The sequence below is a fragment of the Cryptomeria japonica genome, chromosome 3, assembly GCF_030272615.1.
Source record: "Cryptomeria japonica chromosome 3, Sugi_1.0, whole genome shotgun sequence".
NCBI classification, from domain to species: Eukaryota; Viridiplantae; Streptophyta; class Pinopsida; order Cupressales; family Cupressaceae; genus Cryptomeria; species Cryptomeria japonica.
In genome coordinates, this window is record NC_081407.1 from 67,245,756 (window position 1) to 67,261,185 (window position 15,430).

At 38.7% G+C, this 15,430-nt stretch overlaps 1 protein-coding gene across 6 annotated transcripts in view; it reads left to right on the forward strand.

Moving 5' to 3' along the window:
* Positions 1 to 15,430, forward strand: part of LOC131032468 (psbP domain-containing protein 5, chloroplastic) — a 168,414-nt gene that overhangs the window by 88,127 nt on the left and 64,857 nt on the right. For all 6 annotated transcript variants that reach the window (XM_057963465.2, XM_057963473.2, XM_057963447.2 and 3 more), the window contains exon 9: positions 14,165 to 14,219. In XM_057963465.2, coding sequence (XP_057819448.2) covers positions 14,165 to 14,219 — 55 coding nt within the window. The remainder of the gene's footprint in view (positions 1 to 14,164; positions 14,220 to 15,430) is intronic.

The following is a 15,430-nucleotide window of genomic DNA, read 5'->3' on the forward strand; positions in this document are numbered from 1 at the left end:
GAGGTAGAACTAGAGGGTCTAGACTGTCTAGTCGTATAAGTCTTCTGTGGGACTGGGCGTGACTGTGCCTCCTCGCTCCGTATGGCTGATTGAGACTCATCTTCCATCCTGGATGAAGTTATGTCTCCACCTGCTTCTGGCACTGGCAATGAATCCTCATCCTCTTCCTCATCCTCCTTAATGTCATCCAGCCTGAAACCAAATCCACCCCCTTCCTCCATAGCCTGCCTCTCCATATCAATGATGTCAGTGTCGGAAAACAATGGAGGCTGCTCCTGTGATGTCCAATCACTGTAAGGATCTATATCATCCAAGTCAATTGGACCACCTTCTAGTTCCTCTACCTTCCTTAGTGCAATCGAAGATTATATTGCACGTAGACAAGTTCATTGAGCCGTTTCTGCACTAACTTGCTCCTCTTCTTCGTGTGGATTGTTTCAAACAAACTCCAATTGCGCTCACAATTGGATGAACTGCAAGGCTCACATAAGACTCCGAGGGCAAATTTTTTGAGATGTGGGGTGTTTCCATGCCAATTTTGCCACCAAGCATTTGCAAAATAAATAAAATGGAAAAGTTAGAAAGCAAAGAGAAAAGAGAAAACATAATTTATCAATCATTTTAGTCTTTAGATCCCAAAATCCAAATGGCAAATGTTATACCTGGGGTTTGAGTGGTTCTTCCTCTCCTAGCCAGCTCTGAAGAGAATAGCTTACCCCTTCCTCCCTCATAATTTTGGAGCTCACTCATAATGAGGTCTCTCTCCTCAACATTAGGTACCATCCTCTCGATGCATGTACTGAGGCCCTCCATGACTTCTCCATTCGAATCTGAGTAAGAACTCCCGAACCTAAAACGAGGGTTGAGGAAGTACCGTGCTGCATGAATGGGTTGGTGGAGCTGATTGTTCCACCTCCTATCAACAATTTCCCAAATGGGATCAAATTTGAGCCTATCCCCCTTGTAGTAATTTTTGATAGACTCCTTGGCCCTATCCATGGCCTCATAAAGATATCCCATTGGGGTTTTATCCCCATCCACCAAGCGAAGAACTCGCACCAAGGGCTCTGACACCTACATTTGAAAAATACAAATTACAAAAAGATTAAAATTTAAATAATGAAGTTACAAATTAGTAATGAGAGACTTGAATCAAGAATAACTAAAATTTAAAAATTAAAGTTTTGAAGTAAGTTAGTAACAACCTTCACAATCTCTGCAGCCCTTTGTGCAAATTGGCTGTCGAAGACTATGCATGCGACAACCTCTCCTTCAGGCTTCTTTGAATAAGGTGAGTTAAGCCATTCTCCACTCACAAACTTTTGTTTCAAAGAAGTCAATGCGGCAAGAAGGCTTTGCAACGTCAAGAAAATCGTTGCAAACCTTGTGACACCAGCTCTCACCAAATCTTTCCCTTGGGTGTGCTGTCTCATCAAATTTAGGACCCAAGGGTGATTGTAAATATATTTGGTGATCCTCCTTGCATCTTCCGCAACTGGAGTCATCCACTCAAGTTTTCCTATGTCCTCCAAAAGAAGGTCAAGGGCATGTGCTGCACAAGGTGTCCAAAAAAGAGTGGGGTGCCTCTCTTGGAGGATTCTTCCTGCAAAAGAATAATTTATTCTTAAGAAATATGCAACCAAGTAAAACAAAGCCACAACAAATGAAAATATTGCTAATGCCTAAAGGTGATAATTCAAAAGGATTCTACTTGCTGACACATATGTTGCTGCATTATCTGTGATGATTTGCACCACATTCTCTACCCCCACCTCCATGACGACATGCTCCAACATTCCAGCCAATGTTTCTGCATTTTTCACCTTGCTGGAGGCATCAACAAATTTCAAGAACACTACATTGTCCTTGCAAGCGGCCAAAAAATTGATGATGGTGCGGTTCTTGCCATCTGTCCACTCATTAGAAAGAATGGTGCAGCTATAATTTGCCCATTCAATTTTTTGATCCTCCATCACTTCTCTTGCCCTAGCAACTGCATTTGTGAGCAACTTGTAAGTGCAAAGTGAAATTAGGTCTTAGTACACAATTTTGATTTAATAAACAAGAAATCTAAAAAATAATTAAAAATGAAATCAAGTGGACTATGTAGTAATTTACTAACCTCCTACCCAAATCCCTGCGAGAAGGGGCCTTGTACCCCTTTCTTGAAACTGTCATAGCAGTCACCAAATTCAGCCAATAAGCATTCTCCGCCACATTGAATGCAATGTTGTTGAAGTACCAAAAATCAGCGACTGCAATGTCAGTTTTCTCATGTACCTCCTTATTCCATCCAGTGGCCTCTAATGATGGTTGTGCTCCAGGTGTGTTCCTGGGCACAAAATAATCACCTATCGACCTTGATCGTTGTGATGGAAGTGGAATAGTGCCAGGTATTCTACTAGAGGAAGCAGAAGCAATGGGCGAGGTAATGGTGGGTTTGCGGATATGTGGGCCACACCGAGAGCCCACTATGCCCTCAAGTGCTTCTTGTTCCTCTTCAAGGTCAATAGAAACACCTTGAGATTCAGCTATGGCTGATCTCATGGCTAGCTTTGCCCTCCCCCTTTGCAATTTCTTCTCTTCCCCAGCTGCAAGTAGGGCATTCATTTGTCTTTTTATTTCTTCATTGGTCCTAGACTCCCAGGGCATGCTCTAGCATCATGCCTATCTATTCTTGCAAGGTGGTATTTGAGGCGGTTGATGCCTCCATGAAGTATTCTCTCACACTTTATGCATATAATTGGCCCAGGATCGGGTCCCTCATAGGCATACCTCCATGCCCCATCTCTAGCACCTCTAGGACGGGTTCCTATATATCCAGATGGGCATGGATCTAGTGGCCATTGCTCCCTTGCCATGATTAATGCATACTTAACCTACACATACAAAGTGAAAAAAAAAATTAACATTTTAGTTAAACAATTTAGCACTAAGCAAACTATCTACATTAGTTTAAATAAATTTAGACATCATTCGAAGTTTTTTTTAAAAAAAAAGTAGGGTTTGAATTTTTTTTGAAAACTAGATTCTTCAAAAAACTTGTGAAAATTCAACAAAACTTGTCAAATCTAGTGTTAAATCTTGTGCAAATAACTTAGAAATGATTTAGACTACCTAGGAATCATTTCTAATCAATCTAAATGCAACAAAAAATAAACAAATTGTTTTAAAAAAGCATAGAAAAAAAAAAAAAAAACTTACCTGGGAATCTGATTTTCCCTTCAAATCCCCTTCAAATCCCCTTCAAATCACTCAAAAATCACTCCAAATCACCTTGCAAGTCCTTCCAAGTGAACTTCCCCCCTACTCAGCCCAAAACCCAATCGAAAAACAAAAAATAAATTCAGTTTTTGCCGTTTTCGGCTGATATGGAAACGTGGGCGAGTTTTTAACAAAAACTCGCCGAGTTTTCCTGGCGAGTAGAAGTCGTAACTACTCGCCAGGTCCAAAAACTCGGCGAGTTTTTGTCACTCGCCGAGTTTTCGGCGAGTATGTCATCTATGCTTTACACATCAATGCAGATAAGAACATCAAAACACAATTTTTACGTGGAAATCCAATGTGGGAGAAAACCACGGCAATAAATGCAACTAGTTATATGTGTGTGTGTTTTACAAAATTTTTAGGCACCAACCTACTGGAAGCACCAACTCCCACTACTAGATGTAGGCACCAACCTACAAGGTATGAAGCACTGTTGACGTGTATTTTATACACAATCATACACAGAATAAAATACCAATAGGTATCTTATCCTCTCTTGAGAAAATAGTCTCTAACTGCTGAAGATTTGCAAAAAGGATCAGTTAGATGGACTCCAAGGTTCTTTTAGTGGGGTCTCCACGTGTGGACAAGCTTTTTAGTGGTATGATGTGATTTGCTGTTTCCTCCAAGGGGTCTTACGTATTCAAAGCTCGAAGATTTTACTAAACTAAAGGAACTTTCAAAAAATAGCAAAAAGATAGGGTTTAAGGAAGTCTAATCTAGCCTAACCCTATGAATGACTCAGTATGGACGAGACTTGGCAAGATTCAACCAACTTCAATTTTGCCATAAGATAACAACTCAATTGAAATTAGTGCGATCTTCTAAGGTAATATAATGGTGTTCAATGCATCAAAGATCAAGGACACTACTACGAAGGTACATATCCAAGACACAGTGATAATTGAAGATTAAGGACTCAAAGTGTTCTCCAGTCGACCACACAAGGCGTTCCTACAATCAGCAAGAAGCTAGTGGTTTGGATTGCGAATCCTACCAAATATCAAATCTCACACTTAGTCTTTCAAATTAACAAACTACTTTGATTGAGCGTGATTCAAGTACATCCAACAACCATGAAGATAACTTAAGAAATTTGCAACAAAACACCATAACTTCAATATTTTATTGATTTCCAAGTCATCATATACAACAATTGCTTGAATTTCTCTTTTCAAGACTCAATCTTGCTACAAAATAAAAATTGCTTCTAACTCTAATCTCTCTTACATCAACTATTGACTATTACTCTATTCTTCTATTATACTATTCACTATTACCAAATGAAATGAAAAATGGGGGTATAAATAGCATCCCCAGTTACAATGAAAGGTCCAGATTGAAAGTAAATCAACGGACAAGATCATGACACCTAAACCCTAATTAGGGTTTGTTACAAATGACCTCCTTTTTACTGAACAATATTAAATACATAGCCAAATATTAAATTTGGCACAAAAATCTAGGAGGTATCAACCAATGAGAAATAAGATGTCATGTCATCTGTAACAACCTTTCATCTAGAATCTTATTCCCTTTCCAATTCTCTTTCTTAGCATATGCAATGAACTTTGTCACGATTCCTTCGATTTCTGTGATTGGAATCTCGGGAAGATTCTTGATACTCTCTTCCAAGTGGATAACCTGATCGAATGCATCTAGAAGAGCTGCGTCCCAAGTAGGTTCAAGTTCCTTTGTTCTATCAATCAGGAGCATGGTGGCATACATCTGATCATACTGCTCATCTGTAACATCTGCGTCCTTGCGAAAGATGATCTTGATTCTATCCTCAAATTCTTGTATATCCACATCTGTCTCGACCTCGATCCTTCTGCCAAGAATGGTACGAAGTACCTCAAATACTCTGTCCTGGATCGGATTGATCACTTCCTCAACTTGACCACATCTAACACTGATGTCCTCGAAGAGAACACTCTTTATATGGAGTAAGGTTGACCACTGAAACAAACTGTGAGAATCACCTTCTAAGATCCTCTCCTGCGTTAAAATTCTTCTGGATGTGTGTCTTATTACTTTCAAGACAGGGATGACAACGTCCTTAGTATGGGCAAATGCAGCTACTGTTGCCATCAATCTGTGGATAATTTCAAGAACTTGGATAGCCTGATGAATGATCTTCGACATCCTTGTAACAAACTCTAAGGCCATTGTATGAGATCTATCCATCCAACTACATGTACGCTGGACCAGGTTCCTGAATCTTTCTGCTTCATTGATCGATTGAAGGGGCAATGCCTGCATTGGTGATCTAACTGGATCCTGACGTCCCAAAGGTTCATTGATGTGACTGAAATATGTCCTCCATGCACCGACCTCTCTCTCAAGCTTTCTATTCTTTTCTACTTCTTCTCTAAGCTTGTCCTTTAATGCTTCAAATGTGTCGGTGGCATCATCTAAAGTCTGCTCTGCTGTGGATGGTCCTAACTCAATAGTCTGTATATGATAGTCTTCTGCTAGGATCTCACCCTCATATTTGTCTGCTGCCGGTGTAGCTATCTGCAGTTTTCTAGATCCAGTCTCATCTCGAATCATCTTGGACATCTTTGTAGCCTTCTTCTTCTCTGTTGTCATATGTGAACGTCCAACAAGGCTCTCTAAATCAATTGCACTGTCCTCGTCCTCTATTACGATCACCTTAGTCAATCTTTCCTTCAACCAATCTGGGATATTCGATCTTGTCTCTTGAACTTGAATTTCTTTATGTACTATTTCTTCTTGTCTGGGAGGAGATGTTACTTCATTATCATTATCTAAATCATAGTCTTGGAGAGATCCATCTGACGAAACATGCTGTGCCTGTCCTTCCTCCTGTCTGTCATTCTGTACCATCGACTCCATGGACTCTTCCACTCGAACTGTTCTATCTTCTGGTCTGGAAGAAGTACCTGGTGCTTGATCTTTGTTGGCACCTAACTTTTTCTTGGAAGGCTCTTTCTTTTCTGATCTTTCCTTTCTCTTCGAACCTCTCGAATGGAGATTGCCCTCACTGGCACATCGAAGGTTACCTTCACCTGAATTTCTAGGATTAGGATTGCCTTCACTAACACTGGCTCCACCTTCGGCTGGCTTTTCTTCCAAAGTAAAAGACATGGCTATGCCTTGTTCTCTCAACTTCTGATGCTGAACGTCTACCCATCTGCGAGTACAAGACAAGACTGGTGCCATCAAATCATCTAAATCCACGGCCTCGGGCTCATTCCAATTCAAACTTATTGTTTTGCTTTCTCTATCATATGAAGATTAGATGTGCCTGCCGTTGTCCTGAGCTTGGTCGGCCACTCTGTAAATCTTACATTTCCTGATGAAATCCAAAGGCAATCTAGAATGCATCTTTCGTTTCACTTCGAGATCATCTAGGAGATTCATCATAAAATCTTCAATTTGGTGCTCATGTCTAAATCTTCTACCGACCGTCTCTTCTAAATGTCCATGTGGACCAAAACTATTCCTCCAAGCAAAAGATGAAAAAGGATACAAGGCTAACTCCTTCTCTGCGTCATCCATGGCTAAGACATTAGGACATACCTCAACTGAATTACCCAAAATAATAGGTACCTGAACTCCATTCTGATGTCTGTGTCTGAATGCCTTCACATATGCTGCCAACTGCCTTGTTACTTCAAGTAACACAATTCTGTCTGTCGGGTACCTCGGCAACATGTATGGAGGTAAAGGACATCCATGCACTCTAATGTAAGTGAACTTGGGAAACTGAATGAACCAAGCACCGTACCTCTTGATGAACTCCTGGGCATCTTGAGATAATCTGTTGTGAATCCCTCCTTGCAACGTCCTTGTGATGTTCATCGTGAAAGTATCATTGACTAACTTGTAGTTCTTCCCTGGCGGATGATGCAAGTAGGTATAGGATTCACAAGCTCTGACCTCGCCGGGTCCTCTTCCAATCACTCCTCTGTGAGGTAGTCCTGCGTACTCAACGCTCCTGATTAAGGCATAGATGACGTATGAACTCATGTGGAAGGACTTAGTAGCCCTGAGTCTTCTCAATTGTACGTCTAAGCAATGGCTAATTATCCTAGCCCAATGTATTGTACCCTTTCCTTGAACAATCACCTGGATGAAGTAAAACATCCATTTCTCAAAATAGAAGGCATGAGGTGCTCCTGTAACTCTGTTGAGCATGGTAATCAAATCTCTGTACTCCTCCTGGAAATCAATCCTGTGTGGTGTGTTCGGTACTTTGCTCAGACGGGGACGACTCTTGAGTAGCCAGTTCTTGTTGATTATGCTTAGGCAAGCATCTGGATCATCATCGTACACTGATCTGGCTCCTTCAATGCTCTTATATATCATGTCCCTGTGCTCTGGAAGATGGAAGGCCTCACTTATGGCTTCCTCTGAAAGGTACGCCAAAGTGTTTCCCTCATTGGACACAATTGTCCTGGACTGTGGATTGTAATGACGGGCGCACTCGATCATCAACTCGTGGCACTGAATGGCTGGAGGAAAACCGGCCGCCTTGATGATGCCACTCTCTATTATTCTCCGGGCGACAGGTGATGGCTTGCCGATGTAAGGGACCTCCCGGAACTTCTTCGTGCTAAAGTTCCCCAAGTTTGTATCTCCAATGTTGCTCCATTTAGACACGATCTTGGTCTCCACTTCTTCGGTCTTCTGATCTTCTTTCATGAGAGCCGAGCGACTGGTGGATGCTCCCGCCTTTGGGGTCGCCATACCTACACAACATTTCATTATAAGAAATAGATTTTGCAATAAATAACGTAAATAAGAGAGATAAATTTTAGGAAACCTCATGATAAGTCTCTAGAGTTATCATTTCCTAAAAAAAAAACGATTGAGCCAAGAGATTCAAGATTCAAAATTCAACAAAATTTGAAATATGACGATGAATGAATAAAGCAATAACAATTAAATCGCCATACCTCGATAGAGAGCTAACTCTAGAATGCAAAAAACAAAATTCGCCTAGGCAAAATTTGAGGTATAAGATAATCTTCAATATGATTTCCTCAAAATCGACTTCGCCACCTCTGGAGAGAACGTGATCTTCAAGTATTGCCTTAGACGTGGTCTTAAATGATCTTCAAATTCGCCCTTGGTGTGGTCTTAGATGGATCTCCAAGTTCGCCCTTGGTGTGGTCTTCAAATTCGCACCACCTTTTGATAACTAAGCGCCACCCTTGGATGAATGAAATTCGCACCACCTTTGGTCTTCAACGCAATTCGCACTCCACACAAGATGATACTAGCGCCACCTTTGGTTTGAAATCGCACCACCTTTGAACACACTTCGCACTATATTCGCCTCTTCTTGATTCGCATGAAGAAAGGTAAAAATGATTATGTGAAAATGAACATTTCACTCCCCTTATAAATAGCGCTCATATCCTTTCACCCCTTAGGCCGACTTGACAAATAAAACCATTTTTTAAATGATTTGCAATAAAATAACAAGGCCGACTTGCCTAATTGAGCGCTTCAAATCGATTTTATATTAATTAAATAATTAATTATTAATGCCTTGCGTTTTTTAAATGAGAATTTCGATTTTTAATAAAGGCAAAAAATAATTAATAAAAGATAACGCCATATTAAATGCTAAATAAAAAATGGATTTTCAATTTTTTAAATCGATTTAGCATTTAAGGAAAATTTGAATTGTTTAATTTGGCGCCAAAACTGAAAAAAAAGGAAGGGACGTACCTCATCGCTCTGGTCCCTTGGAGAGGGACAGGAGCGATTCACCATTTTTGTCTTGACTTTTGCATTTTTACGTCCAACTCCTTCATCTCCACGTTGAAAATCGATCATCTTGATGGTCCTTCGAATTTGATCGCCTTGTGTGCTTATATGGGTGTCCTTTAAGTGCATATCGCCCTGGTCCTTGTCCAAAGGACAGGAGCGATCTTCTAATTTCCACGTTCAATATGCATCTTCTAACTTTGATCTTTATTGTTGGCGAATAACATACTTGTTCCTTTTGCGCTTGATTCATTTGTTTGCACGAAGTGTTTGGACGCATTAAAGGGACCATCGCCCTTGTCCCTTGGAGAGGGACAGGAGCGATCCACGTTTTCTCCTTAACCTTGGCAATTTTAAACTTCAATCTTCTTTGCAATGTCTTCCAAACGATGTCCCTTGCCTCGCTTATCCTCGCCTAACTTTGATCGTGAAGGAATATGCGTGCTTTTGATGATATCACCCTGGTCCTTATCCAAAGGACAGGAGCGATGTGAGGCTTTTACATTATTTGGCGATGTTTGGACGTTCAAAACCCTTGCGAATTATCTTCAAACGATGCCTTGGACCATATGCTATCTTATGACGTCCTGACTTAGCTTGAACTTGAAGCAAAACAAGGAATCCAAAGCAAATCGCCCTGGTCCCTTGGAGAGGGACAGGAGCGATATAGTCTCCATGCTCAAAATGATGATCATTTCACGTTCAAAACTCTTGTTTATCATCTTTTTATCATACCATGGACCCTCTAAAACATTGCAACGTCTTGTCCTTACGTAAGTTTTGCATGAAATGGCCAATGCATCTAACATCGCCCTGGTCCCTTCCTGAGGGACAGGAGCGATCTATGTTATAGGGTGTCAATTTCTTCATTTTAACGTCCTTTGAGTGTTTGCGCATGATGAAGACGCCTTGAAATGTCCCTCGCCACCTTGTCTTGACTTGTGTCGACCTTGAACTTTGGAGGAACGACCTTGAACTTGCGTAGGAAGTATTATCATCATTATATCGCCCTGGTCCCTTGGAGAGGGACAGGAGCGATCCTTCCCTTGTGGCCACTATCTCACTTTGCCAGGTTCCAAGTTTATATTCAACGGATTCGTCCCTCTTCACTCCATTCGTCCATGCCTTGACATCATCCGTAACCTTGCAAGAAAAGCAATTATATCAAAAATCGCTCTGGTCCCTTCCTGAGGGACAGGAGCGAACTAGGCATTTAACACTGTTATGGACGTCCCAAAAATCTTCAATTTATATTCAATGCGTTCATCTCATGTTTTCCCTTGTTTTTGAACGTAAACTTGCCTTGACCCTTGTCTGGATTTTGCATAATGAAGGAAATCGCTCTGGTCCCTGGGAGAGGGACGAGAGCTACAAGGTACCTCGCCCTGGTCCCTTGGAGAGGGACAGGAGCGATTTGGTCAATATAGGTCATTCTCCTTCGTTTTTGCATCTCAAATTATATTCATTTGGCAAAGTATCTTCCTTCGGACCCTTTCAAATTGTTAAGTTTTCAAAATCTTGCAAGGACAAGGCGAAATTTGAATTGTAGCTCCGGTCCTTCACTGAGGGACAGGAGCGATTTTCCTCCTGGAGGCATTTCTGTGCTCATGAAAATCTTCAATTTATATTCAATGGAAAGATCTCGCCGTTCTCCATCACTTCCAACTTGAAATTTGTCTGGACTCTGCAGGAATGATGAGATATTTGAAAATGAGCTCCCGTCCTTCACTGAGGGACAGGAGCGATTTTGCTCCTACAGGCCAAAATAACAAGATTTTTCACATTTTAACACTTCACGAGGCGAAAACAAATCAATTCCAATGCCCAGGATCAAAATTCAAAAAAGTCAAAATTTGGTCAAAATATTCAATTGGACAAAAATTCACATTGACGGTCAACACTTAGACAAATTCCAGCTCTGCATTAACATTCCAATTGAAAATTAGACCATTTTGGCGAATTCATTGCATTCAAAATTTGCATCCTAGAAAAGGAAGCTCAAAAGCTCTAAAAAATGACTGGATTTTGGCTTGAAAAGACAAAATTTAAAACCCTAAGGCTTGACCCTAAATCCAGACAACTAACAAACTAACAAAACCCTAAAAACGAAAGCAAAAGCGAGCGAAAAACAAGCAAAAAGAGGGGGTCCCCATTTGCGATGGGGCGATGTGTGAAATGGTCACAACAAGCACCAACTTCACAACTGAATTCTTCTTAAATGCTGATAAAAAATCTGTCACAAATTCTCTTTCGCAAATCTGCAATAATCAATTCATATAATCTCTCTCAAGGAGTTCTATTTTGACATAAATCTGATCTTCAATTTTTCAACTCTTCTCCTTTAAGTATCTGCAATATCTCGTTTCAATCTTGCCTGCAGACTGGTGTATATGCTGAAGATTGGTATGCACCAGCCTTCTTAATATCTATTGCTCTCCACTCACACGCCAACCTGAATTACAATAGCAATTTATATGTCATATTCCATCTCCAAAAGAAAGGAACACAACTATTCATTACACCCCCACATGAATAGTCATGTATTCTCTTTGGTTAAATACCGATTGGTAATTTTTATTCAAATCGATGCCTTCATAAATCGATTCTTATTTAATTAACATGAACACGGAAATAATAGTAACCTGAACTTTTTACAAAATAAGCCTTCGATAAACCAATAGTCCTAAACTTCAAAGAATGTAATATAGTCTTCGATCTCATTATTATCAATGCCATTTATACTTCAAACTGATTGTCTTTCACAATATTCATTTCTGTTATTACTTTGAACTTATCTTCTAATCCTCAACTGGTTATATCCATATTGATTGTTACTTCGAACTTATGATATGCATTTCATATTGATTGTTTTTTAATCCTTCAGTCCATGGCAACAATGATTGGTTCTTCAACAGTGTTTGGGTCTTCAACAATATAGATCGGATCTGTCTTCATCAGCACTTGAACATCTGCAATGATTAGATGTGGGTGAGGAATGATCAACTCACAATGTTATCAACAATGTGTGCTTTTGAGGGTTCTCATTTCCTGTATCTTGTACAGTGATTTTGTCATTAGCATTAGTTTGTTTAATTCTCTCTTGTAAATGTGGATCTGCTAGCTCTACTTTTAGCAAAGCTAGTAAGCATTCAAAGTTTTAGTCCTAAGTCTACTTTGTTCAGTTGAAAGCGTCATAAATTAAAACCTCATTTTCCAAATAAGTACCTTTTAGGTCTTGAATTCAACCTATGAGATAAAAAAGATTGGTCTTGTCTACTTTCAGTTATTTGCTTTAATGCAAAATCCCATTGATAATGTTGTAAAGTGTGCACAACTGTAAACTTGTTCATAGCTTAGGTTTTAGGAACATTGTTTAGATTTTAAAGAGATTCCCTTGCTATTTTAAACAGAGGTTATCCTTGTTTATTATTGCATTTTGTATTCTCACAAGAGACAAATAGCTAAAAGTTCACTTGCAACTTGATTATTTTTGTTAATAGGATTAGGCTTACCTCTTGTCAATTGAAGAAGTTGGTTGCCATGTATAGTGCCTTGTGACTTAAAGATTGATAGACTCTTGAGTATCATCAGACTCTAGCTGCACTTTGGGATGTTGATCCCAAAGATGCCACATAGAATGATGAGGATGTGGTGCAATAGGGTTTGGTTGGGCCATTTGATGAACCAGTCCCTCATATTGGGAGTTACTTAGATTTGCACTTAGCTTTTACTATACAGAGATTAGTTGCAACAATAGGAGATGTAATTGCTATGTTGTTTTTCTACATTTTTGTCATTATGTAGTTGTAGCCTTTCAACCTTTTGCTCTACTTTTATGTACATATTGATAATAAAAACAATGAAATTTTGTTAATTTGCGTGTTAACGTAGAATGATGAGGATGTGGTGCAATAGGGTTTGGTTGGGCCATTTGATGAACCAGTCCCTCATATTGGGAGCTACTTAGATTTGCACTTAGCTTTTACTATACAAAGATTAGTTGCAACAATGGGAGATCTAATTGCTATGTTGATTTTCTACATTTTTGTCATTATGTAGTTGTAGCCTTTCAGCCTTTTGCTCTACTTTTATGTACATATTGATAATAAAAACAATGAAATTTTGTTAATTTGCGTGTTAACTCTTGCAAATTCCCAACTCTAAGGCTACATAATATGGTTAAATAATGAATACAGTGAATACTTTATAATATGAATAATCTAATTTCCCTATATTTTTAGATTTTCTCTGTTTTAGTTCTCTTGATCCCGCAATGCATCTTGCCTCCCTGCCTGCAAAAAACTTCTTATGTCCCCATATCCCAAAAGTGCATTCTTGTGTTTCCTGCCATGCTCGTCCACAGAAAAACCATGGAATATTGGCTACCTATGGTCCTCAATTTGATTTTTATTTATTAACATTGAATTTAATTTGTTTTCATTCCATTTATTTTAGTTTTTATGCATTTAGGTTGTGGGATCTTCTGTAATAGAGTTGTTTGACCAGTTTCTTTGGCTTCAAACATGACACCTATGAATTCACAACTCTATTGTTCAATTTGGCATTTCTAGCCAACCAAAGATAATGACAGGTTTTTTGTTGGTTTTATCCTTTTTGGTTATTAAATCTTTGTTGTGAGTGTTATTTTGCAATAACATACTACCGAATTTATAATTGTGGAAGTCATGTTTAATGTTTCTTTCTCTAAATGGTATCGTGCTCCCGTTTGCATTGTAACCATGTTTTCATAGTGTATCTTTATGAATTTTCTTGCAATTAATTCATGTTTTGTGTTTCAACAGTAGTGTATAGTTCATAAAATAAAAAGCTGTGTGTTTTGCAGTTATGCCTTGTCAATTTTCTGAATTGCAGAAGCAATAATGAACATGAATTTTTTTTATAGTGTTAATCCATTAAACAGAGATGTGATGATCATCTGCTTTTTGTAAATGATCCACTAGATTCTCCAAATTCTAAATCCCTTGCTTTTCTATTGGTGTGACCTTGAATGCTGGTAAATTTGTTATTAAGTTGTTTTTGGTTAAATTTGTTCAATTATTAATATTCTTTTCCTTGCCTTCTTTCTCAGTTCTAATGATTGCTCATTTCATTAGATTTGTTGTTAATTTTTTCGTGTCTTGCTTATATGCAGGCACAAACCACAGATGTGTTTCGTCACTCTTTGGCAGTTACAGCTGAACGAGATGGTGAGATGTGACAAAACATTTTTTTTAATTTCATTTTCACTTTTTTTTTTTACTTTATTTGATCCATTATCACTTAAATTTAATAGTCAAATGATGTAACTTATAATCTTGCCTGTGCACTTGGTGAAATTAAAATTTGTCTCTTGAAAGTTTAGAGTGATGAGCACACAGTTATACTGAGAAGGGGAGGGGGTGGAAGGCTGAATCAGTATACCAATATTCTTTTACCTTTTAAAACTTATTTAATAATCAAAATTAGCACATATGTAAAATCAAATAATGAGCAACACAAATTACATGGAAACTGTTGTGAGAGAAAACCACGACAAAGGTATTGTTTTTATTAATCTTTTTTTCAAATTTTGTAGGCATCAACTGACTAGAGGCACCGACACCTCATTCAAATTGTGAGCACTAACTCCCACTTCTGAATTTGTAGACACCAACCCTTACACTAAGAGTCACCAACCTCATCAATATGAAGTACTCTTCTAAATCTGCTGACTTTGATCACCAATCTGCAATAATTCTGAGTACAAATCTGCCACAAATTGATGACAAATCCTGGCAAAAGTCTGATAACAAATCTCCTATGAGATTTCTCACCCTCTTCTTTCTCCAATCCGCTATTATGTTGATCATAAATCTCCCATAAAACTGATTACTATCTCCTTCTAAATCTGCCAATAATCCTCATGATACTTGCCCTTTATTTGCTGGCGTATATGATATGTTTATTGTCTATTACTCCTCCACAACACACCTTCTCATCAGCCTGCTGGTGTATATCAGATATGTCTTCTTATCTTGCACACTAAACACACATTTCATCTGTTTACCTGATATCTTCTCGAGGAGGTTGATTCATTTGGGGACATCTCCATTCATAAACATAACTCTTCATTAAAACAAATCACACCTTTTCCATTTATGATAATTGCTGTTCTTATATTAACATATTAATTACTGTTGTATGTGAATCGCTATCTAAAACAACTCCTTGTAATTGCTTGTTGTCTTCAATGAACACAACACCACTTCAACATTATAAAGCCGCCATTCTTCATAGAATAAACTTGCAATTCTTCATGAAATAAACCGTCTATAGCATTTGCTGCTTTCACAAGTATAATCTTTTTTATTCTCTAAATAAATTCTTCATGAAATAAACCACCTATACCTATACAAGTTGCTGCCATATAAACAAATTC